This window comes from Neovison vison, chromosome 4, assembly GCF_020171115.1.
Source record: "Neovison vison isolate M4711 chromosome 4, ASM_NN_V1, whole genome shotgun sequence".
In the NCBI taxonomy this organism is placed as follows: Eukaryota; Metazoa; Chordata; class Mammalia; order Carnivora; family Mustelidae; genus Neogale; species Neogale vison.
This window is the reverse complement of record NC_058094.1, coordinates 60113827-60139751: the sequence shown is the minus strand read 5'-3', so window position 1 is coordinate 60139751 and position 25925 is coordinate 60113827. Positions and strand designations below refer to the sequence as shown.

The following is a 25925-nucleotide window of genomic DNA, read 5'->3' as shown; positions in this document are numbered from 1 at the left end:
GGTTTTCTGTGCATATCCGGGTTTATATTAAAAGAATCTTCAAACACAAGAAAAGAGAATCAGTGGAGATTAAATTTTCTTTTCATTAGAAAAATAAAGCCACTGTGCAATGTGGTCCTTTCTACTTCTGATATGGGAAGGAAAAAGGTTGCAGGAAAAAAAAGTTTCTGGCATAAAAGCCTGGAAAATTGTAATATCCAAAGCATCATGACAAAGAGAAGCTAAAGGTTCCTCCTTAAGTTAGAGATTTTGAGAGAAAAAAAATTATAATAGAGGCCTATTCATGGGAATCCTAGTAATGGGGATGAAGAAACTTGAACCAAGAGATACCAATAAATGCTATCTGATTTCCAAAAGCTAAGAAGTAAGTTCCTGCTCAGGCTGCAGGAGCAAACACCATCTATGACAGATTATTTCTCAGCTATTTTTATTTTTATTCTAGGACAATATTACTATTACTACCTGAACTTTCTCCTCTTTCATTAATGTAATTACAAAAATTTCCACTGAAATTACTTCTGATAGGGAGCAGGAACAAATAAGTTATTAGGTTCTTCTTTTCAGCAGTTGACAAAAAAGTGATAGAGAACCAAAAGAGACAGCTCTCATAAACGCCAAGAGAATAGAAAGTTTAAGATGAGAGACAAAGTTTGGAGTTTGAGTCCAGTCAGATTAACTGCTTCAGAAAACAAAATCTGAAACTATGCAGAGGAATGTAATAGAATCCATAGTCTCTATACTGTATCACTGACAATAGTCAGGATTCAATCCAAAATTACTTGACCTGGGGTAGACAGGAAAAGGTGACTCATACTCCAGTGAAAAGGCACTCAATAGAGACCAAATTCAATACACCTGATGTTGAAATGAGTACAAAAGGTGTTTAAAGCACCTATTTTAACTCTTCTTATAGGAAATCTCAGCAGAGAAACCAAAACTTCAAAAAGAACCATATGGAAATTCGAGAAATGAAAATACAATATCCAAAGTTTAAAAAATTCACTAAAGAAGACACACAGTAAACTTATAGATCAATTAAAAAATATAATTTAGGGGCACCTGGGTGGCTCAGTGAGTTGAGCCTCTGCCTTCAGCTCGGGCCATGACCTCAGGGTTCTGGGATTGAGCCCCACATTGGGCTCTCTGCTCAGCGGGGCGGCCTGCTTCCTCCTCTCTCTCTGCCTGCTGCTCTGCCTGCCTCTCTGCCTACTTGTGATCTCTATCTGTCAAAATAAATAAATAAAATCTAAATAAATAAATAAATAAATTATATATATATATATATATAAAATTTAAAGTTCAGAGAAAAAAATTTTTTATGAATAAAGACTCAGGAATCTGTGGACAATATTTAAAAAATACGTATATATGTAGTTTCAAAAGAAGAGCAGAGAAAGGGTGCAAAATACTTACTCAAAGAAAATATGGCCTCAGATTTCCCAAATTAGATGAAAGCAATAAGTATACAGTAAATTCAACAATGGCTCCAAAATTCCTAACCTCTATACTTTTGATTGTGACCTTATTTGGAAATAGGCTCTTCGCAGGAGAAATTAAGTTGAGTTTGTCAAGATCATACTGGCAGGGAGATAATATTTGCAACACAAATATTATATAAAAAGGACTCTTATAGTGCCATAAGAAAAGAAGACCCCAATTAGAAACTTGACAAAGACATGGACATTTCACAAAGACCTATAATTGGCCAATAAGCACATAAGAAAAAGATCATATGGGTCATTAGTGAAATACAAATTAAAATATAAATGTGATACCACTGTACTCTTATTTGAATAAGACTGATCATATCAATGTATGGAACTCTCATACATGTTAGTAAGAATGTAATAGGTTACATTATACATATTGAAAAAGTATGATAGTTTCTTATAACTTTGTATGTACACTAACCATGTGACCCAGCAAATTTACTCCAGGGCATTTTTCTAAGGGAATTAGAAAGATGTCTGCATAAAATCTTATACATGAATATTCATAAACAGCTTTATTCATAATAGCACCAAACTGAAAACAACTCAAATGTACATCAACAGGTAAAGAGAAACAACTTGTGGCATACATCCCTATAATGGACAAAAAAGGTGATAAAATGAAAAACAACAAAAATTAACCAAACCAAACAAACAAACCAAAAAACCCTCTACCATATACAATATGGAAGAATCTCAAAAAAATTATAGCGAATGAAAGAAGCCAGATGCAAGGCTGTGCATACTGTATGGCTCCATTTTTATGAAATTCCTGAAAAGGCAAAGCTAATCTTTAGTGACAAGAGGATATCCTGGTTATCTGGATCCATGGGAGGTGGGGAAAACAAGATGCAGAGAGGGACCAGGAAAACTTTTACAGTAATAGCAATATTGTCTTGATTGTGGTAGCAGTCACATGGTTGCATATATTTTTCAAAACTTTGTAATAAAAAGGTTGTGTCTAGTTGCACATAATTATAGCTCAATAAGGCTTTTTAAAATACCAAAAAGTTATAGCTATCTTTGAAACAACAGTTGGAGACATGAAGTCTCTTGCATATACTTCTCATAAATAATCATAACTAATCTCACAATTAATTTCCTAGCAACTATTACCTTCGGATATTAACACCATTTGAATTTATCATATGTGTTTGGATGTCCCCTGTCCCTACTCCACATCTCACCCCCACACACCCATTTTTATGTTAGCTCCATGAGAGCAGAAACCTTGACTGTCACTTATGTTATATCCTCAGGGCCAAGAAGTATGCCTGGCCCATGGCAGGTGCTCAATATACTTCAGTTGAATTAATGGATAAATGAACTCTTTACATTGTTAATATTCATTGGGAATCTCTCCTAGGCTATTTACTCATTTTCCCTAGTCAACCTTTATTTCTTTTTCAAGATTTTATTTATTTGAGAGAGAGAGAGAGAGAAAGCACCAGCAGGGGTAGGGGCAGAGGGAGAAGCAGACTCCCCACTGAGCTGGGAACCTGATGTGGGGCTGGATCCCAGGACCCGAGATCATGACCTGAGCTGAAGGCAGATGCTTCAGACTGAGCCACCCAGGCGCCCCATAAACTTAACTACTTCTATGGCTTCAATTCCATCTGTATAAAGATGACTCTCCAAACTGTGTGTCCTATCCTTTCCTGTTGATCACCAGAAGCATTAAGAACTACCTCTTGCACAACTTTATTCAGGCAATGCAAATTTCACGTGTTTAAAATGGAACCCATTAGCTTCCTTTAAGTTCTCTCATCTCATCAATACTAAACATAAAACCTTGTCTAAAATATGTCACATTCATATTATCTTACTTTATTTCATTCTCAAATTCTTGAAAAAATAGTCTATGTATTCCCAGATAGTATCTACCTACTTTTCAACATATGTGAATCTTGCTTCCACCTGGAACAGGCTAGTGAAAGCATACTCATAAAAACCAGCACAAGAGGTCATTTAATTCTCTCAGCTGTAGCTTAGACAAGTGCACCTTAGCCCCATTCCTCTACACTCACCAGCTCTGCCCTAACCCAATCTTTGTTATTTCTCTAATGGATTCAATCAAAACCACTCTAATTAGTCCTTTTTGCTACCAGTCTTGTTTCTTTTTTGTCTAATTCATGCTTTGTACCGCTGACAGAATTATCTTTCTAAAATACAAAACCAGGGGAGCCTAGGTAGCTCAGTGGGTTAAAGCCTCTGCCTTCGGCTCGGGTCATGATTCCAGGGTTCTGGGATTGAGCCCCACATGAGCCTCTGCTCAGCGGGGAGCCTGCTTCCTCTTCTCTCTCTGCCTGCCTCTCTGCCTATTTGTGATTTCTGTCTGTCAAATAAATAAATAAAATCTTTTAAAAAATAATAATAATAATAAATAAATAAAATATAAAACCAATGTCCCTACCTTTTTAAAAATAACGCCACAGTCTCTGCCTAAAAGCTAAAAATCTAAACTCCTAGCAAAGCACAGCTTCTTGGTCTCCCTGCGAACCACTGCCACTTCAATTCTAAGCATTTTATGAAATACCACGTCCTTTTATGTCTTCAGTGCTTACCTTCTGCTTGCAATTCTTATTCACCTGAAAATTCTACGTGCTCTTCAAAACTTATTTCAAATGTCCCATCTGCTATAAATTCTTCCCTAATTCCTTCAGTCAAAGCTGTTCATTCATATTTGTGATTCTTGACATAGCTAACCATACCTCAAGTGAACACTTATCAGGTTACCCTTATTATGCCCCTCATCATGGGGGCAGAATTACATACAGTATTTCATAAATGTTTAATTTTTTGTTATCAAGCTGCTGTGTAATGTTCAAACACTGATTCCCTGGAGATGGGACTAATTTATGGTGGTGGCCAACCTTTTGCATACTGGATTTATTTACCTGTCTTTCCCCAACGTGATCATAACTCCTCCTGTGCCCAGTGCTTGGCATGCTACCTAGCATGTGAAGGTACTTATGAGTACTGGCCCAGAGTCAATAAGCAGGTGTTCCATTTTCTGTTCTTCAGTTAAATCAATTCCAGTATTCAATGGCTTGACATCTCTAGTCTGGTTAACTTCATGTCCATCTAATTCTTTTATATACTGAAATTCTTTTGTCAATTTTCCTCTTAATATTTTTAAACATTTTTCTCTTAATAAGAATTATTCAAGCTGTCACTGTGTCATCTTCAAACAGCAGTCCTTGTTTCTTCAATGTTCCATATTAGGACTTGATTCTGGACTTTTCTTATACTTAAAAAAGATGACAGTCTGAGGGTTTTGAAGGGGTGGGGGTGGGAAGTTGGGCCAGCCTGGTGGTGGGTATTGTGGACGGCACGTATTGCATGGAACACTGGGTGTGTTGCATAAACAATGAATTCTAGTACACTGAAAAGTAATCAAAAAAATAAAAATTTTTTTAAAAATGACAGTAATACAGATAAAAACATGTATGTTTTTCAAATATCCCTTATCTCTGACAGTTAAATCTGCCTTTTGATGTGACCATGTTAAGATAGCAGAACTTTTCAGAACTTAAAGAGCTGTCAGGATTTAAAATTAATAATATTGCAAGGGGAAATAAGTAAACTATATTACTAGTAGGATGTCTTACTTGTGTAGTCCCCTCAAATGTGTGTTCACATAATAAAATTTTATCTCAGAATAAAATACAAAGTTCCTTCCAGCTCAAGAGTCAGAATTCTTACATAACAGACTCAGCTATGAGGGCTTAAATACATTTATTAATGAAATCTATGACTGAAACAAAACAATATCTAGAAGGCCATAGACCATCACCACAAACTAGTCCTACTTACAGGAACAAATCTTCAAACACTATACGCAACCACTCTGGAAAACAGCATGGAGGTTCCTCAAAATGTTGAAAATAGAACTGCCCTATGACCCAGCAATTGCACTACGGGGAATTTACCCTAAAGATACAAACATAGTGATCCAAAGGGGCACGTGCACCCGAATGTTTATAGCAGCAATGTCCACAATAGCCAAACTATGGAAAGAACCTAGATGTCCATCAACAGATGAATGGATCAAGAAGATGTGGTATATATACACAATGGAATACTATGCAGCCATCAAAAGAAACGAAATCTTGCCATTTGCGACAACATGGATGGAACTAGAGCGTATCATGCTTAGCGAAATAAGTCAAACGGAGAAAGACAACTATCATATGATCTCCCTGATATGAGGAAGTGGTGATGCAACATGGGGGCTTAAGTGGGTAGGAGAAGAATCCATGAAACAAGATGGGATAGGGAGGGAGACAAACCATAAGTGACTCTTAATCTCACGAAACAAACTGTGGGTTGCTGGGGGGAGGGGGATTGGGAGAAGGGGGGTAGGGTTATGGACATTGGGGAGGGTATGTGCTTTTAGGTAAATTGGAAGGGGAGGTGAACCATGAGAGACTATGGACTCTGAAAAACAATCTGAGGGGTTTGAAGTGGCGGGGGGGTGGGAGGTTGGGGTACCAGGTGGTGGGTATTATAGAGGGCACAGCTTGCATGGAGCACTGGGTGTGGTGAAAAAATAATGAATACTGTTTTTTCTGAAAATAAATAAATTGGAAAAAAAAAAAAAGAAGCAAGAAAAAAAAAAAAAACACTATACAATAGTTTAAAATAAAGATCTGTAGCCAAAAGCAAATATGTGCCAGGCATTTTTGCTTGTGTCGTAAGATAATGTACATGCCTATATCACTGTCTAATATATAATGAGTCAATCGATAAATGTCAGTTTCATTTTCTTGTTTACCCATATATCTCTGAGATAAAGCATGCCCCTGCTATGTTAATATCTTTTTCTGTGTATAGAAATCCTTTATGGAAAAAAAAATAAAAAAAATAAAAAAGAAAACAGAAAAAAAAAAAAAAGAAATCCTTTATGTGCAGTAACTCCACATCCTTTTCTCTCTCTCAAGAATTGCCCTCAGTGGGGCGCCTGGGTGGCTCAGTGGGTTAAGCCGCTGCCTTCGGCTCAGGTCATGATCTCAGGGTCCTGGGATCGAGTCCCGCATCAGGCTCTCTGCTCAGCAGGGAGCCTGCTTCCCTCTCTCTCTCTCTCTCTGCCTGCCTCTCCATCTACTTGTAATTTCTCTCTGTCAAATAAATAAATAAAATCTTAAAAAAAAAAAAGAATTGCCCTGAGTGAGAAAAGAACAATATCCATGAAATTTTAACCACTGTCACTAATGAAAAATAAATCTTAGATATAGCTGAATGCTGGAGAGAGGGAAACAGATCATTTCAACATGACTTAGAATGACCATTGGTATGTTGCTAGTGGCCAGACATGAAGGGACTTGATGGGTATTAAAATTAATTTTATGCTACTAAGTAAAAATCACATCATTGCCAACCTTCTGTAGCAAAAGGAAATGTAGTTCCCCTCTAGATGAAAAATCATTTCTTTTTCTTCAAAGACTTGATTTTCAAATGATTCCAAGTAGAATTCTTACAATGAGCTGAAATCTTCCCTGATGCAAACAGAGAAAGCTACAAATATTTCTACTCAGAGAAGGCCCATAACAACAGCCATTTTTTTCTGTACCACTCGTTTTAGAGCCGTATCAAAGTCACTGTGGTAGGAAAGGCTCTTTCTTTGGTTGTATATTACTTTTCCTTTGAAATATCTTATATGTCTTACTATATGTGTGCTGGTACATCAAGGCTCAAGATGAATGTCTTTGTCCATCTGACTTCCAGGCTATACTCTGCAGTGATTTAGGGTCAAGTTAGTCCTGAATAGTTCATGCAGTAATAATGCACTACTTTATCAAGACTTGCTTGCCTCTTACCTGTATTATTGTTACTAATCACAAGATACACTTATATGCATCAGGATTTCTTTCTTCCAACTAGAATTTTTCTCTACAGAGTTGGAAATTTCACCAAAATGAGTTGGTAATTCCACTGTTATATAATATGTAATAGTAAAGTTATGTAATATGTAGTCTGCATACCTTTGGGTGTTTGGCAAAGTATGTCAAATATAATGCTAACAATATAATAATTCAGTTTGCATGAACTTGGGTTGCCCATCTGAAGAACAAATATGAGCTTAGGGTCACTATAAAAAGACCAAGCCGTGGGGACAGTTCAAATGCTAAAACAAGTTCTCCAAGGTCTTCAGAAAGTAGTAAAGGCCAAACCGAAGAGGGATTTTTAAAGAGTGACCACAAGTCAGAGCAGTAGCCTTGACCCCAAGCCAAACCCACAGGTGTGTTCTACTCATTGTACTACGAATAACTTCTCTTCACTTTACACACCCATTTGTGTAAAAATGTAGGTGAAAATTTGGGCTCAGAAGTGACACGGTAAGTTACGTTTCAAGGATATATTTAAAATTGGGGGCGGGGGGTGTGTGCGCCTGGGTGGCTCAGTGGGTTAAAGCTTTTGCCGTCAGCTCAGGTCATGATCCCAGGGTCCTGGGATCCAGCCACATCAGGCTCTCTGCTCAGCAGGGAGCCTGCTTCCCTTCCTCTCTCTCTGCCTAATTGTGATCTCTGTTAAATAAATAAAATCTTAAAAAAAAAGAAATTGGGGAAAACACTTCTATGTGGGAGAGTTATATGTACATGCAAGATTTCTTTCTCCAGGGTGCCTGGGTGGCTCAGTGGGGTAAGCCGCTGCCTTCGGCTCAGGTCATGATCTCAGGGTCCTGGGATCAAGTCCCGCATCGGGCTCTCTGCTTGGCAGAAAGCCTGCTTCCCTCTCTCTCTGCCTACTTGTGATCTCTGTCTGTCAAATAAATAAATAAAATCTTTAAAAAAAAAAAAAAAGATTTCTTTCTCCATATTCTGCTTTTAGAAACCTACAAAGTTTAACTTATACTGCTCTTTGAAAAGAAATGGATTCCTCATTCTTTTTTTTTTTTTTTAAAGATTTTATTTATTTATTTGACAGACAGAGATCACAAGTAGGCAGAGAGGCAGGCAGAGAGAGAGGAGGAAGCAGGCTCCCTGCTGAGCAGAGAGCCCGATGCGGGACTCGATCCCAGGACCCTGAGATCATGACCTGAGCCGAAGGCAGCGGCTTAACCCACTGAGCCACCCAGGCGCCCCTGGATTCCTCATTCTTAAAATAAAAAAAAAAAGCTGCAAACAGCCACTTTGATGATAAATATTTGGATTATAAAAAAATGAGGTATAATGAAAACTTTTAAAAAAGGGAAAGAAAAAAGGTTGATTCTCAGACTGGCCAGTACCTTCCACACCATATTCTCAATGTAATCTATATTAAGGTCATATTGTTAAAATGTTATACATCATATATGTTAAACAAATATTTAAAAGAAGACTATAAGGTGCCTCGTTAGCGCAGTAGGTAGCGCGTCAGTCTCATAAAAGAAGACTATAACTATAATAGAAGCCTGTTATAATCCTATTAAACTTCACAAAAGGAGACATATCAGTTGAAATATATTAAGTTTGAATTGTATTTGAAAAGAAAGTTTTTAATTAAATAGATATTTCAAAGCTTTCTACTGACACTTAATTTTAAGTAGATATTTCAAAGCTTTCTACTGTCATTTTCATCTTGCTGGAAATGGCACTAACAACTAAAACAATAATAAAAAAAGCTCCTCTAATCAAAAACTCTTTGATTTTGTAAAATAAACTAATTATGGTTTAACTAAGACAACAACTGTTTCTTTATATTCCTCATGAAAAAAACAAACCTAGTTTATTATATTTTACTCTGAAGGTTTCAAAATCAGAACTGTTCAATAGAGGATGATCACAAGGGGACAGAGCAGCAAACTGAAATTAAATTAATCTAGAAAGGATAATTTACTAAAATGATTCATTTTTATTTCCAATCAAATTACTTTTCTAATGACTCATTTAAATAAAGTGTGATATCGTGATTTATAAGAAATATATATTTGGTCTTCAACCCTTTTTTCTGAAACTAGCTCCTAAAACACTTGCAATTTCCTAAGTATTGAAAGCGACAGAGTTGTATGTTAAGGAGGTGACTTTTGAAAGCATCTATGGATGGGATGTGATTGAGAATGGAGCCAAGAACTGACTAAGGAGTTGAAACTCTCATCCCCACCACCCCTGACCTCGGGGGAGGGGAGAATGGGCTGGAGGTTGAATCAGTTGCCAATGGCCAAAGGTTTAATCCATCATGACTATATAATGAAGCTTGCATAAAAGCCCAAAAGGACAGGGTTCTGAGAGTTTCTGGGTTGGGTGAACACATGGAGATGCTGGGAAAGTGGTGTACCAGGAGAAGGCATAGAAGCTGTGTGCCCCAGCCACACACCTTGCCCTAGACATTTCTTCCATCCAGTTGTACTGAGTTATATCCTTTCACAATAAATTGGTGATTTAGTAAGTAAAATTCTCTGAGTTCTCTGACTTGCTCTAGCAAATTAATTGAACCTGAGGAGGAGGCTGGGGAACCTCTGATTTATAGCTGGTCAGTCAAAGGTACAGGTAGCGGGGCACCTGGGTGGCCCAGTGGGTTGAGCCTCTGCCTTTGGCTCAGGTCATGATCTCAGGATCCTGGGATTGAGCCCTGAATCTGGCTCTCTGCTTGGCAGGGAGCCTGCTTCCCCCCTCTCTCTCTGCCTGCCTGTCTGCCTACTTGTGATGTCTCTCTGTGTCAAATAAATAAATAAAATCTTCAAAAAAAAAAAAAAAAAAGTTCAGGTAGCAACCTGGGCTTGACTGATACCTCATAGTTGGCAGACAAGGGCGGGGGTCTTGTAGGACTGAACCCTAGACCTGTGGGATCTGATGCTGTCTCCATGGAGACAGTATCAGAACTGAGTTGAACTCTTAGACACCCTGCTTGGTGCTGTGTGGGTACCACCCAACCCTTGTACATACACTAGAACTGGTGCAAGAACCAAAAGACAAGGGAACTTGCCTTTACCTAATTATACAAATCTAAATTTCTAATATCATTAGGATGGCAAAACATATTAATGATATTAAAACTTACAATAATGTAAATTATAACACAACAAAACAAAGTCTTCCACTTTGGTTCAAATGCACAGCATTTCAAAAATGTCTCTGCCAAAATAACTGTCTTTAAAAAACTGAATAGTTGGGGCGCCTGGGTGGCTCAGTGGGTTAAGCCGCTGCCTTCGGCTCAGGTCATGATCTCAGGGTCCTGGGATCGAGTCCCGCATCGGGCTCTCTGCTCAGCGGGGAGCCTGCTTCCCTCTCTCTCTCTGCCTGCCTCTCCATCTACTTGTGATTTCTCTCTGTCAAATAAATACATTAAAAAAAACTGAATAGTTTTGGCATTATCGAGGTACATAACAAGAAACCTGAAACACAATGGTATAACTGTAATTTCTAGTGAGTTTTTGTGAAAATCACTGAAGTTATAGAAGCATACTGACTGGGCTGGACAAAAATCTAAGGTTCACAGAACTATTGATATAAAACTTCTCTTTAAATAATAATAAAACAATCAATATGAACACTCAGGTTTTAAAAGAGGATAGTTAAAATGCACTCAATAAAACTTCAAAGAGACACGTATCGATTTATGATGGGGATCCAAAAGCTTGCATCTAAAATAGGATAAAAACTTTAGGTGAGCTCAGGAAATGATGAAAGAACTACCAAGAATGTGCAAGTGTTCAGTCACATTCTTATCTGTGAAGTCAGCTTTATTAATAACTTTAATTGTATAATAATTATAATTATTTTATAGATTTAAGCAAAGGATGTGAGTTTAATACCTACATTCTAGTGAGCAAACAAGCTTTCTGTAATTTATAAATTTCAATTAAAGATTGGGTAATGAAAAAAATGTTAAAGTTAAAACAACTTAGTTTTCAGTACACTAGTGAATTTTTACTTTGTAATACAATATAGCTGTCACATACAATGGCTCTGATAGGCTTAAGTCAAATTTCAATGGGCAAGGAAGGCCAAAGAAGGGTTTATACAATATTCAATATGCAATCATATCTATTCAGTATACAATAACAAAATAAAAAAAGTACTAACCTAGAAACACAGAAAAAGAATTTATTGTTTTTAAATTCCAGAAATTAAAAATAACAGAGTAGCATGTAATGCATAACAAGCTGGCCCTATAATTTCTAAGCTACAGTCCAATAGAAACATTTAAGAACGAGAAACAATCTACATGTTTTCCACCAGGTAAAGACACCTGAGAAAGTTACCCATAAAGAAATAGGCTTTAAAACTCTTAACTACAAAGAACCTTTTACCGTTACATTATGAAGATACACTCTGTGCCTGACAGGACACTAAGCCTTTTCCCACAGAGCTTCTGTTACCGCTCAGCTGCAGGCTGTGATCTATCAGTGATACAATATTCCACATCAATACCAAGCTCATTTGACCAAAGCAGCACAGCAATGTTTTAAAACCATCTGTTTATATTCAATAGTATGTAAAAATCACAGTACACAAATTTGGATATGTTTAACTTGTCCATAAATAAGAGCATATTATCTTAGCGTAAGCTTTAGAAAGAGGTCTGAGCAGTCAGGCCAATAATGGGGTAAACAGACTCTACATTTTGACTAAAGTAATTATAAAATTGCAATTGTTACCATCACCAAGAAGTAACAAATAAATACAAATTTAAAAAAATTTAAGTTGTTCCTCTGGCAGCAAAATTACATCTACCATAGTAACGTTTCCAAGCAAAAAAAATCAATTCAGAGCTTGAATGTATTTTGTGCTTTTTTTTTTTTTCTATAAAAATGCAGTGTTACTCTCAGATATTTCTAAATAACTAGATTTGTAAATGAGCAGTGAATTTCTTTTCATCACAGTTTATTTTTAGTTCATGGTGTGCAAATTATAGAACTAAACTATTAGCTTTTTACCAGTACTTTAACTGTATGAATCGTGGTCTTTTTATTTTAAACAGTGATTTATTGTCATTCTTAAGGTAAACAACAAAAACAAATTCTAAAATTTTAACTTTAAATTAAGTGTTTCAAATTTCAGATGACAGAGCCAATAACTGGTAACAGCTTCTTCAATTTCATATTAATAGTCTAATTAAAAATCTACTAAGGATTACCTGGCAATAGATTTTAAAATATCGGGTTTCTGTTGAAGGCAAACAAACAAAAAAACATGCAAAATACCTGCTAAAACACATGATCTTCTTTCTGATTTTATATCTAAACTTGTAAAATGTTTATAAATACATGATCATTCTACACAATACAGAGCTGCTAGAGCATTGCTAAAGGAGATTACAGTTTTTGGTCTTACGGAATAAGACTAAGATGGAAAGGGGGATGAAAACGGTGAAATCTGGGGGTGCAGTACACTCTTCCTACGCACAAGCACGCGGCTGCTCATCCGGTCAGGTCAGTGGTTACCATTCAGTACATGATTCTCCCGGCAACTAAGAAATCAGAACACAGCTATTTCCTCGTCCTAGAGTTAACAATTCTTTTAAAAGCTCTATCCAGAAAGGGCTGTTGGGTTGTTTTGGGTTTTTTTGTTGTAAAAGGGAACAAAGAATAAATAGGGAAAAAAATTTCCATCCCCAAATTCATATACACAGGCTCAGTGAGCTGTGAGCTACAGTCAGACTGACCGGTGAAACAAAACTGTTAGTACCATGAGACAGGTGCTACCCTAGACAGTTCAAACCATGATCCACTGAAACAAATATATGTTTATATGCCTCAAACAACTAGAAAGCTTGTCATTACTGTTTAATTAGCTCCTAGGATAACAGAGTTCTAGGATGTTGTACCTTCACGGTATACCTGAATCGTTACTAGCAACAGAATGCCAACTTCAAAACTGCTATGAAAGTAAAATCATCATCAGAAAAATTCAGCCTTATTGTAAATGAGGGAGAACTTAGTGCTAAATACTAATACCAAATGTATGAAGGCAGAATTTTTGTTTGTGGAAGACACAATGAGGAGTTAAATGTACCCAATCAAGACCAACTGGAATATAGAACAGAGAATTAAAAATGTTTCAGAAAAAAAAAATAATAATAAGAGGAAGAAGAAGGAAAATGGAGGTGATCCAGGCAGCAAAAGAAGAATGGATAGAATGAAAATATAAGAAAATGAGGCACATGCATATGGCTCTCTTTTTTCTGACTTCTGTGTTCCTAATACTTCACAATGTAAGTGGCATATAGGTCACACTAGCAGGCAAGGATGAGCTTTCTGATGGATAGTGATGAAGGATTTGGGGCTAATGAATTTGTTTTCTTGTTTTTGTTTTTGCTTTTAATTCATACCTGAAAGCCTTGAATCCTTGCTAAATATTCCAGTTGTTTTGAAGGTTGTACTGGAGAACAAGGGGGAGTAGGAGAACTTCCTTTTAAACCTATGGCTTCAGCTGTAGGAGATGTTCCATTCATTAGGAGTTCCCTGGCAATTGTAGCTGAACTATTCGATGTGGGAGATATACTGAAGAAAGAGCTCGAGGGTTGGTTCATATCTTTGGGTGACAAATAGCCTAGAGTAGTGCCAGAGATTACTTTGTGGCGGCTGGCTTCCATCTCTTGATAAACATCAGGAGACAAATGAAGAATTCCTTTTGGAGCTATAAATAAAATTAAGGAACATTGTTATTACATTTAAATAATTAAAACAGAAACATGTTATAGCATTATTCACATAATGATTTTACTTGGTTTCATAACAAAGTGGTAAGAAACTGTCAATTAAGCATCTTCCTCATAGGTGCCAAGGCATTTGCGGCCTCAATTTAGAGGTGAATAACATGTCAGAAGTTTAAAAAGATTGGGAATGTGCTGGGTCTTCAACCTGCAATTTAATATTTTATCATCTCCAAAAGAGACATGAAACCCCTCATATATGCAGCAATTGAGAAACAGTAAGTCAAATGAAGGCTGAATTAGTCCAAGTCATCTGAGGTACAAACTCATATACCCGATGGCCTACAGGTGTTCCTCCCCTCACAAAGGTATCCCACAGAAAATTCTAACTCATGAACACTTCAAAAAGTGACAGAGTATCTTCTTCCCAAAACTGGCATTGTCTCCTATCTTGATAATGTCATTATGATGCCACCGTCTATCTGCTCAGGTGCCCAACCTATACTCCTGACAGCCATTTTGACTCATCCATAGATAAGCAGTTACCATAGCCACTCCAGAATTTGTCCCGTCATAATCAAGTATGCTAGCTCAAGCCAGACCATGGGCAGGTTCTGATATCAAGAGGAGGGAGCCGAGAGATACGTTATCAGTTGGTGGGGTTGTAAACAGATAAAAGAAGCCCTTTCCTTTGACTATCATTTGTCTCAGAGATGTTTCAAACCACATTTCACACTGAATGTTCTAATGTCTTTGGATCAGATATTAGCATCTCTCAAATCTCGTTATCTTTAAAAATTATTGAGAAATCACCACTTTTGGAGAATGTGCTCTGACAGACACAACTTAATTCCCATGCTCTTGCCTCTCTGTCTCTCTCCCACCATTAACCTTCTGATTCAAGCCTTCACTGTTTCTCACCTGGACTACTGTTAACAATCACTAAAAGATTTCGCTGTTGTGGCGCCTGGGTGGCTGTTAGTTAAGCTCAGGTCGTGATCTCAGTGTCCTGGGATGGAGTTCTGTGTTGGGCTCCCTACTCAGTGGGAAGTCTACTACTTCCTCTGCCCCTCCCTCTGCTTGTGCTCCCTCGAACATGCTTTCTCTCTCTCTCTCAAATGAATAAAATCTTTTTTAAAAAGTTTCACTACTGCCAGCCTCCCTGGTGTACATTTCCCCAAATGTCTATAACACAGCCCCAAATAAAAGTGTCCCATGATAAATAAATCTAGGAAATAATGCAAATGATCTCACATACACACACCCCTACCTTTTGGAGGATTAAAAATGCACATTAGTGGCATAGTAAAGACTGAGAAGTTTAGAACAAAAATCTATTCAACCTGGTTTAACCCAGGACTTCACAAATTTATTTTTTATCCAATTTTTTACATTGTAATTTAATTCTAGTATATTTAACATACAGTGTTATATTAGTTTCAGGTGTATCATATACCGATTCAACAATTCTATAATCTAGTGTTTTACATAACATTAATAACAACTCTTTTAAACACTTTGAAAAATGCTAAGGCTAGCCATTTTCTTACTTTAATGTCTTTTCTGGCTTCCCATAACTGAACTATTAAGTCCAAACTCCTTGGGAAGACACACGAAGCCCTTAACCATCTGGTTCCTCCTTACATTTCTATTCTCTTCTAAATTCTTCATGAAGATCCCATGTTCCCAGTCATGCAGATTTAGTCACACTTTTCCAACATTCCACGCTGTTTGATCCCATCACATCTTATTTCTGTTGTTCAATTACAAACACACGCACGCACACACACATGGTTAAGCTCCTATTGCTAGGTTCCAGTCAGGTTGAGTCTGTTGGGAGAGGAAAACGAAAAGGGCTCATGTAAAGTGGTAGGTGCCTCAGTGAAGATGGATCCAGAGAGCAGTGGGCATGGGAAAGGAGAAGCACTAGGAGCCCAGGAAAGGCTTCCCGGACATGACACTGACAGCAGATTTCAGGGGATAAGGAGAATAAAGCCAAGGAGGAAGAGAACTGAAGGTAGAGAGACAAAGGCAGGGACCAGCAGAGTGCGTGTGCCAGAAAAACCTTCAGCAGTTCCTTACCACTAGGGCATGAAGAGACAGGTGGGAACTGCAAAAGGTTAAGGTGGAGGGAGGCAGGGGCCAAGGTCCAGTGACTTTATCCTGATAGCATCAAAACATAAAACATTTCTTATTTTTTAAAAATAATTTATACAGATCAAATTAATAATTTGATTTTATGGATTTTATGGATTGGCTTTATTATTATGCCTTTGTGTTAGTTTTATAACTGGGAAGAAATTTCAATAAAATTTTTTTAAAAGAAAACATGCACTGGATAAAATACAGGCAAATCTTCCTCTAATCAGAGGAAATGACTATTAACACTATGCTTTAAATACATGCTTTTAATCTTTTTTTTGTATGAACTTTTTTGGTGTTGAGTTGAAGAAATATATTAAAACATAGGCCTACCATATGATCCTGTTGTTTATAAAACAATATACTTCTACTACTACTATTAAGGCATAATATTTCATTACATGAATTGTTTCCTTAAACAAGTCCATATTGTTGGACATCTAACTTGTTTCCAAATTTTTGTAATTATAAACAACATAGTGATGAACATTTTTGGTTTTAAATCCTCGTTTATAGGAAAATTTATTTCCTTAAGTTACAAGCAGAATTGCTATTCAAACAATATGCATTTTGGGTTTTGACATTAACAATCTGCTCCAAATTGGTACAACTCCAAAAAAGCTGTTCACACTCCCATATTAATATATGAAAGTACCTATTTTTTCCTATTTTGGGGTTGAATATCATTATTATTAAAAAAAAAACTTTGCCTCTGCTTTGTGTGTAGATAAGTGAGAAGATTTTTAAATGATACCCTCTGTACCAAAACAATAAAAAAAGGTACGTTCAGTCCTACACCCTGACCTCTGGGGAGGTGAGAGGAGCTACAGATCCCCAATGATTTAAGCAACCTTGCCTACGTAATGGAACCTCCATATAAAACCCTTAAATGATGAAGCTTGGAGGGCGCCTGAGTTCTGAATATATTCATGTGCTGAGAGGGTGGTGTACCCCTATACCAACTGCTGTGCTCCAGACCCTTCTGGACCTCACCCCATGTACCTCATCATCTGGCTGTTCATTTTATATCCTTTATGTAAAAAAACAGTGATAGTAAATAAAATATCTTGCTGAATTCTGTGAGCCATTCTAGCAAATGATCAAACTTGAGGGGGCTGTGGGAACTCCTTAAATTGAGAGCCAGTCAGTAGGTGAGAAGTACAGGGGGCAGCATGGGACTTATGACTGGCATCTGACATGGGGGCAGTCCTGTGAGGCTGAGCCCTTCATCTGTGGGGCTCTATGTTAATTCTGAGTTGTGTCAGAATTGAGTTGAACTGTGAGACACCCAACAGGTATCTGGGAAATTGGAGAATTGGTTGGTATGAGGGAAAAAAAATCCTCACATATTTGATGTCAGAAGTGCTGTGAATAAAAACAGTTCATATGTCAAAATTGATCAAACTGTACACATTATGTGCAGCTTATTATACTTCAATTATACCTCAATAAAGTTGTAAGAATATTTGCCAGTTTGATAAGTGAAATGTCTTACTGGTTTTTGTTTTTTCACAAGCCGCATAAATACCACAGATAATTCTTACTTAAATAATAATTTAAATGTTATGACTCTAAATTCTACACTCAATTTAAGAAATCAAGAAACTAACAGCATTACTTCAGTATTGTTATTCTACAGCAGTAATGGGCTTGCCAATAACAATATTATAAAGCAACAAAAATGCTCTCTCAACACTCCAGAGAGGCATTACATCACAGTGTAAGAACTCATGCAAAGTTCAGGCTCCCTTATTCTACAGTAAAGCCCGAGTTGACTTTTCTTCATAAATAAAGAAGATTCCTTTCCAGAGAGCTCAACTATTATAATAGATGTTGAAAGACTGTAAAGACACATGTGGATTTCTGCGGTCAACTACTGAATGATTTTTAACTTGAATATTAGTAACAGAGTGTATGGATTGGTCACAATTCATTTATGTTCTTTCTGTTGTAAATGTAAGTAGCTTTTCAGTAGGGTGAGGGCCTGAAAGTAGAATCAAAGAGTAATTTAGGCTATACATATTTAAGAACTTTAACTTATTTTGCCAATTAGGCCTCCTGAAAAACTATACCAATTTATGCTTCTATTAGCAGTATGTGACTAAACCTGTTTTTCTCATTCATCTGTTGACACAGGTTTTAGTTATTCTAAATAATTATTGACACTATCACATTTCATTGTTATATTGATTTACATTTATTTAATTACTGTGCAGGATAAACTTCTCGTGAAGAAGGCCTGTGCCTTCTTTTCTGTTAGTCTGGACCTCAGTTTTGCTCCGGGACTTCAAACGTTTTCCCCTTGCTCAAGCCTATTACATCCTACTATATTCATGCTCTTTCTGAGATGTCCCTAGCCCATTCTCCCCTCATCTCTGTCTGACTTTGTCTTTAATACTCCTACGCTGGTACTAAAGGTCTGTAACCATTGTACATAGCTACACTGCTGATACAACCCTGGCATTATGCTAGCACTTTCAGTGAAATTATCTCATTTAATACTCCACAACCACAAGAAAAGGGCATTTTTATTTCTCTATATTAGAAATGAAAAAACCTGAAGCATGGCACTTAGCCAAGGTCCTATGGATAAGACAAAGCAATGCTAGACTATGACTCTGAGGCATCTCTCTAGAGCCTGGATACCTAAACATTACATTCGATGACCTCCTGAAAGAACAACTGAGGAGCTAAGTGCAGGGCCCAGCCAGCTCCAAACAGGTACATTTAATCCAGGAATTAAACTCCACGCCTGGGGTTTGCCTGGGGTCGACACTAGGCTGATCCATGTCACTGTGGTTGCCCCTCAACATTCCAGAGACCACATCACCAAAATTTCCCTAAAATATGGATGTTCGAATAGGATTTTAAAAGCCCACCCTTGCCAACAACTGTGACATCTGACAAAATGAGGAATGCTGGGCCATCGTGCCCATTTTATGTGTTTCTCCCATTAGGCCTGTGCTTCTTTCTAGTGTGTACCTGAACCTTCCAGTTCACGCAGAACCTCCTGGAGCATCTTCATGGAGCTCCAGTCCTTACTGGGAGAGTTGCAGAGGACATTTTGAATCAAGCTCTCTTTAAAGATTTTATCGTATGTGCAGATAAGCAAACTCGGGAGAACCTTGCCTTTCAACGTTCAATAACGTCCTGACTCTGAGAGAGGCCGAAGAACGTGTTAATGAGTAGTGAGTACGATCAGGGTAGCAGAACAAGAGGGCAAGCCAATGTAGTAAGATGGACAATGTTATCACACTGGTGCAAATGGTTAATCTGTAAGGAAGCATTTCTCTGCAAGCCCATGAAATGAGTACATAGCTATTTCTTAGTAAAATCAGTCACTTTTTATAACAAAGCTTTGCATTTTTTGAATTTTTGTCACAAAACTTGGACTAAATTTTTTAAATAAATATTCAAATATCCAATAATCCTCAGGTCTTCTTTTGCCACAGTGAGTTTTGCATAACAAAGAATTATAATTCACATAGGGCCAAAAATTTTTTTTAAGTGAGATAAGGAGCAGAATGCTGGGGTGGCAGATTCCTCTGACTGAAATTTAGCACACGTGGTGTAGATAGACTCTACTTCTACTTCGATAACATCATGGACAATTCACCAAATTTTAATAAGAAAGTCAATTATCCGTGTATATTTTAAAAGCTGATGCCTCAGATTTTTATTCCTTCTTTGGCCAGAAAGAATATTTTGCTGGGGTGCTTGGGTAGCACAGTTGGTTAAGTGTCTGACTCCTGGTTTCAGCTCAGGTCCTGACCTCAGGGTTGTTGAGATCAAGCCCCATGTCGGAATCCACATTCAGCACGGAGTCTGCTTAAATAAATAAATCCTGAGCATGTAGTGTACAGCATGGTGACTATAGTTAATAATACTGTATTGCATATTTGTAAGTTGTTAAGAGACTAGATCTTAAAAGTTCTCATCATAAGAAAAAAAATGTGTAACTGTGTGGTGATGGATGTTAACTAGACTTCCTAAAACAAAATCAAATCAAATCAAACTAGAGGAAAAAAAAATAAGACTCCATCTCCCTTTGCTCCTTACCCCACCCCTTTAGAGTCCCCTTCTCTAAAATAAATAAACAAATAAATCTTAAAAAAAAAAAAAAAGAATACTTTTGTTTAGGGTTATCTATCCTGCTCTTGATTATAATCAATAATTTTAAAACATCCCTCAATTTTTTGAACTGGTTATCTGAAAAGTTATTTGGCTGCTACTGGCAAAATTGATTCCCAGTGAGTTTTGTTTTTTAAAATCTCTTGTCCAAAGTTTTAAATGGCAGCCAGGTACTAATATGTTATGTGGCTTGTTGATAAAGGTGAAGTCCACCTTGCTAGCATTTGCTGCTCACTAAATTTCCCTTGTGTGTCTTGATGGTGGTAATAAGATCTTTTATTATCATTCTAATCTGCTCAATAAACCTTATCTTTAAAGTTTCAAAAACAAATTGTAATTTTAGAAAAATCTTAAAAACTGGGAAATGGACTACTGTTTCACAACAGGAATTCTGAGAAAAGCATGAGCAATAACATGATTTATCTATTTTACAATGATTTTTAAAAATCATCTCCACGAAAATTCATGAAATCCAAGTAGGGTCTATTGTATTATACCAGTATCAATTTCCTAGTTTTGTAAATGTACTGTAATTATGTAAAATGTCACCACTGGGAGAAGCTGAGTGATGGGTACACGCAAACCCTCTGTACCACTTTTATAGCTTTAAAAAGTTGTAAAAACCCAATTATAAGAAAGCGCTGTTATATTGCTCTAGGCCTCTCGCTCTGTACAGAGACCCTAGAACAAGATCCTGTTGAGACATCAAGGTAGGAAGGACAGTGGCACTAGCACTAGATATGGCCCTCAGAGAAGCAGGGCTGGCATTGGTGGGGCAGAGCAAGCGGGGCCGGCAAGCTTGAGGGCTGCAGCTTTGACCACTGCCTCTGCCTAATGCAGTCTCTGGTTTCCAGGCTCTGGGCTCGAGGCTAGTGTTCTTTCTATCCCAGGGAAGTTCAGGGCCATTTATCAGATGAGCACATATGCAGCCCAAGAAGGAACCACCAGACCACCATGGTCACCTTCCCAGAGACGGAAATAGTCAATCCATCCTCTGCATGTTCTTTAGCTACTAAGCTGATTGGACCTTAGAAATTTCCACTTCCAGCAAACTATAAGAGACTCTTAACTCTAGGAAACAAACTGAGGGTTGCTGGAGGGTTAGGTAAATGGGTGACAGACATTAAGGAGGGCTACTTGATAATAATGAGCAACTGATGAATCACTAAACTCTACCCCTAAAACTAATAATATAGTATATGTTAACTAAAGTGAATTTAAATAAGAAATTTTTAAAAAGAAATCTCCATTTCCTGCTACCATATTGTTGAGATACAATGGAACAGGGTGTTATTTTTAGGGGACCCCACCTCTCCTTTCCCACACAGCTCAGTATCCACCTGTCTTCAAGCTGAGGCTCAAGGATCCCTAGTTCTGCCTAATTTTTAAGTCAAATATAAACTATTCAAAAGGAAACAAAAACCAATTAATGCAAAATTTGGAAGAAATTCTTCTGAAAATCAAACTAAAAAAGGAAAATGTTGGATAAAAGCAATACAATGGAAAAAATCAAACAAATATAAATTATTTATCAGAGTTTTTAATTTTAATTAATTTTAATTTTTTTTTAATTTGTTTGAGAGAGAGACGGAGACCAATGAGGGAGAGTGAGAGGGAGAAGCAGATTCCCCCCTGAGCAGAGGGCTCCATCCCAGGACCCTGAGATGACGTGAGCCAAAGGCAAACACTTAAAAGACTGAGCCACACAGGTGCCCCAGAATTTCTTTTTTAAGGTGAGTTTCAGAATCAGCTTGGAAGGAAAGTTCTCTTAACTAGCCAACATTTGATCACATCTCACATTACAGATAACACTAAAGCTATTCTGATTAAAGAAACAGCTACCCTGATGGGACATCTGGGTGGCTCAGTCCGTTAAGCAACTGCCTTTGGCTCAAGTCATGATCCCACGGTCCTGAGACTGAGTCCCAAATTGGGCTCCTTGCTCAGCAGGGAGCCTGCTTCTCCTTCTGCCTCTCCCCCTGCTCATGGTCTCTCTTGCCCACTCGCTCGCTCGCTTGCTCTCACTTTTTCTCAAATAAATAAATAAATAAAATCTCAAAAAAAAAAAAGCTACACTGAAAAAGATGTCATTACTGAACTAATGAATAAAATGACATATTTTAATGTGCTCAAAAAGCATAAATTAAATCAGTGGTGAAAACTAACCTTGTTCTTGCCCTTAGAGTTAGACAGCACGAATTTTGTTAATTTGTGCATTTTATTGGTCATTTTTTCTTTTTTCTTTGTTTTTTTTTGGGAGGGCAGGGGCTACATTTAACATGATGTATATGAACTTATTAATATGGTGAATGCATATTTATTAAATTACTGGCAGAACTTGTTGGCAAGATATGAAAGTCTTCTGGTGAGCATAGTACCAAGAGGGAAAAGTGCTTAGTGCAGCCCTAATCACAAAAGGTGGAATCCTAGGGGAGAGTCCTGACAGAAAGCCATGAAACAGAACCCTGCAAACCTCAGGGGGATTGTGCCTTCATTATTTCAGTAGTATAATGCAGTGGAGGGAAACAACAAAATGGTAAATGATAAGTTTCCTTTAAAAACCTAAAAACAATAATAGCAAAAAAAAAAAAAGTGCTTTTGAATTTTTTAAAAAACAAATTTCAAATAAATTGGGAAATGCCTTTGGAAAGCTTGTTCCACTGCACTAATGTACACTATCTTAGCCAAGGAAAGGGGCTAGTCAAGAGTTTTCAAACCCAGGAGCTGAACTGTTATTTTTTCTTGAAAAAAGAAAATTTAAAAATATATAATGACAAAGGATAAGGACCTGACTATGATGAATAAATCTACAATTCACCTTAAAAATAAAGATGGTCTCAGTTGGCTTATGTAGAAGCTGCTCAAGGCTCAACATTTTCAGTAAGATAGAACTGTGAATATTTCTATTGAGTAAGACAAAACTGTTAGGGTAAAAAAGAAGTTTGAGAGCAACTTGTGAAGATAATGAGCCACGTTCAATTATGTGTCATTTAAATAGGGTTAAAATGTTGCTTATAAAATAAAGATCATTAGTCATCTTTCTTCACACACACACAAAATCCATCAGTGACTACTTCCCTAAAACTGCAAAAAAAAAAAGCCCCCACCAAACCCCATCGCCCCAACAATGGATTATATCCCTCCATATGATACAAATGACCAATCTCTCAGCAGGAAGAAACACATACTTAAACAGCTGTCTATTGCAAAAACCCTCTACATTGCATCCCATTGTTCCCCTACTAGCACCCCAAGCATCTGTTCCAGATAGCTCATAAAACAATAATAATTATAGCTAAAACTCACACAGTCTTTACTGGAAAGCAGGCTTTGCATGTATTACCTCAGTAATCCTCACAATGACCCTCTGTCACAGGAATTATGATTATCTCCATTTTTACGGTCGAAGGGCCCAAGGCACAGCAAGGTCAGGGTGACCTCTCAAAGTTACAGCTGGTAAGTGGCAAGCCTTGGGACTGAAACTAGGCATCTGGCTTTGGGGTCAGCATGTGTAACTACCATTCAATCAGTAAAACAAACAAACAAATATAAAACCCAGAGCTATTATTCTTTGCATCTGTAAGTTCAAGTTCTGTGCAAATGAGTCCTGAAATATTCTAAAACCAGAACAGAGAAAAGAAACTGTCAAGATAAACTTAATATGAGGTGTCTCCTGTTTTTCATTTCAAACTTATTCTCTAGGCTCAATGAACCAGAGTCTCACTCAAGTAGCATAATAATAGAAAAGACAGACACAGGAGCCAGGCAGAAATTACTTTAAAAAAAAAAATTCCTCTTGTGAAACTACCCTTTGGGAAGACATTGAAAAATAATGTGCTCAGCCAGCATCATAATTTTGTTGTGAGAAAGTAACTTCAAGTATTAGGTTAACATAATAGAAAAAGCACAGCTTTAGGATGAAAGAAGAAACTGCAGAGAATGAGGACTTTAATCATCAACTAGTAGTAAAAGGATCATTTCCACTGAGGTATCTATGAAGATCATGTGCAGCCAGAATTCACAGCCTATCCATCAATAATAAAGAGTCTCCCACCTTGGGTATCACTATAGGTAAAAGGGGTAAACTGGGCTTGTACCTGCAACTAACAATAACAAGGTGGCACCCCTCATTCACAGGCCAAGTGGCACCCCCCCCCCGCACACCACTAGAAACAGGTTTATAAAAGAGTAATAGTCTCACAAGTATCATATGAAAATGTCCAAATTTCAGTCAAAACTTGCAAATGATATCAAGAACCATGAATATCTCAAATTGAATAGAAAAAAAATCCAAAGATGCAAATATTGAGAGGACAGAGATTTTAGAATAATCTAATAAAAATTTTAGCAAGTAGAAACATGCTTGAAACAACTATAAAACAAAAAGGTTTAGCAAATAGAAAGTCTCAGAAAAGAAATGGAAGATAAAAAGGAGAACCAAGTGACAATTTTGGAACTAAAATACGTAGTAATTGAAATAAAAATCTGAGTGGATGGTTTCAATGGCTGATTGGAGGGAACAGAAGAAAGAATTAGTGAAGTGGAAGTTAAAAAGATAGAAATTACCCAATACAAACAACAGAGGAAAAAAAAACTGGAAAAAATGAATAATGAATAACTCAAGGATTAGTGAGACTACTCAAGGATTAGTGAGACTACAAGGATTAGGAAGAGGGCAGGGCTGAAAAAAGCACTGAAGAAATAATGGCTGAAAATGCCTGAAATTGGCAAGAGTCAAAAACCTCACAAATTCAAAATGCTGTGTGAACTCCAAGTGGGCAAAACATAAAGAAATCCACAATAAAACACATCGTAATTAAACTTCCAGAGCACCTGGGTGGCTCAGTGGGTTAAGCCTCCGCCTTCAGCTCAGGTCATGATCTCAGGATCCTGGGATCAAGTCCCACATTGGGCTCTCTGTTCTGCAGGGAGCCTGCTTCCTCCTCTCTCTCTCTCTCTCTCTCTCTCTCTGCCTGCCTCTCTGCCTACTTGTGATCTCTATCTGTCAAATGAATAAATAAAATCTTAAAAAAAAAAAAAAACAAACTTCCAAAAACTAAAGACAAAGAAAAGGAATCTTGAAAGCAGGCAGAAAAAAAGCAAAACTTAACCTGAGAAAAACAATTCAAACGACAGTAGATTCTCATCCTAAATCAGGGGTGCCAAAACGAAAAAGCACAATATTCATCAAGTGCTGAGGGGAGTGGAAGTACTGTTGATTCAGAATTCTATATCCAGGGGTGCCTGGCTGGCTCAGTGGGTTAAAGTCTCTGCCTTCAGCTCAGGTCATGATCCCAGGATCCTGGGATCAAGCCCCACATCAGGCTCTCTGTTCTCTCTCTGCCTACCTCTCTGCCTATTTGTGATCTCTGCCTGTCAAATAAATAAATAAAATCTTAAAAAAAAATTCTATATTCAGAAAAAAACATTCTCAGATACAAGAAAACTAAGACAATTTTCACCAGTAAACTCACCCTAAAAGAAAGGCTACACCAAATCCTCTAGCAGAAAGGAAACAAAGAAAGAAGGAACCGCAGAACATAAAGAAAGAAGAAGAAACATGGTAATCAAATAATATGGGTAAAT

The 25925-nt window shown here is 37.3% G+C and overlaps 1 protein-coding gene across 9 annotated transcripts in view; it reads right to left on the bottom strand.

The window, feature by feature from the left end:
• The window catches only part of STAU2 (staufen double-stranded RNA binding protein 2), a 330383-nt gene that overhangs the window by 120510 nt on the left and 183948 nt on the right, over window positions 1-25925 (bottom strand). For 8 of the 9 annotated variants that reach the window (XM_044245452.1, XM_044245450.1, XM_044245458.1 and 5 more), the window contains one exon: window positions 13743-14050. In XM_044245452.1, coding sequence (XP_044101387.1) covers window positions 13743-14050 — 308 coding nt within the window. Of the gene's footprint in view, window positions 1-11133; window positions 12882-13742; window positions 14051-25925 lie in introns of those variants that run through there. The other variant, XM_044245457.1, reaches the window with a different exon arrangement.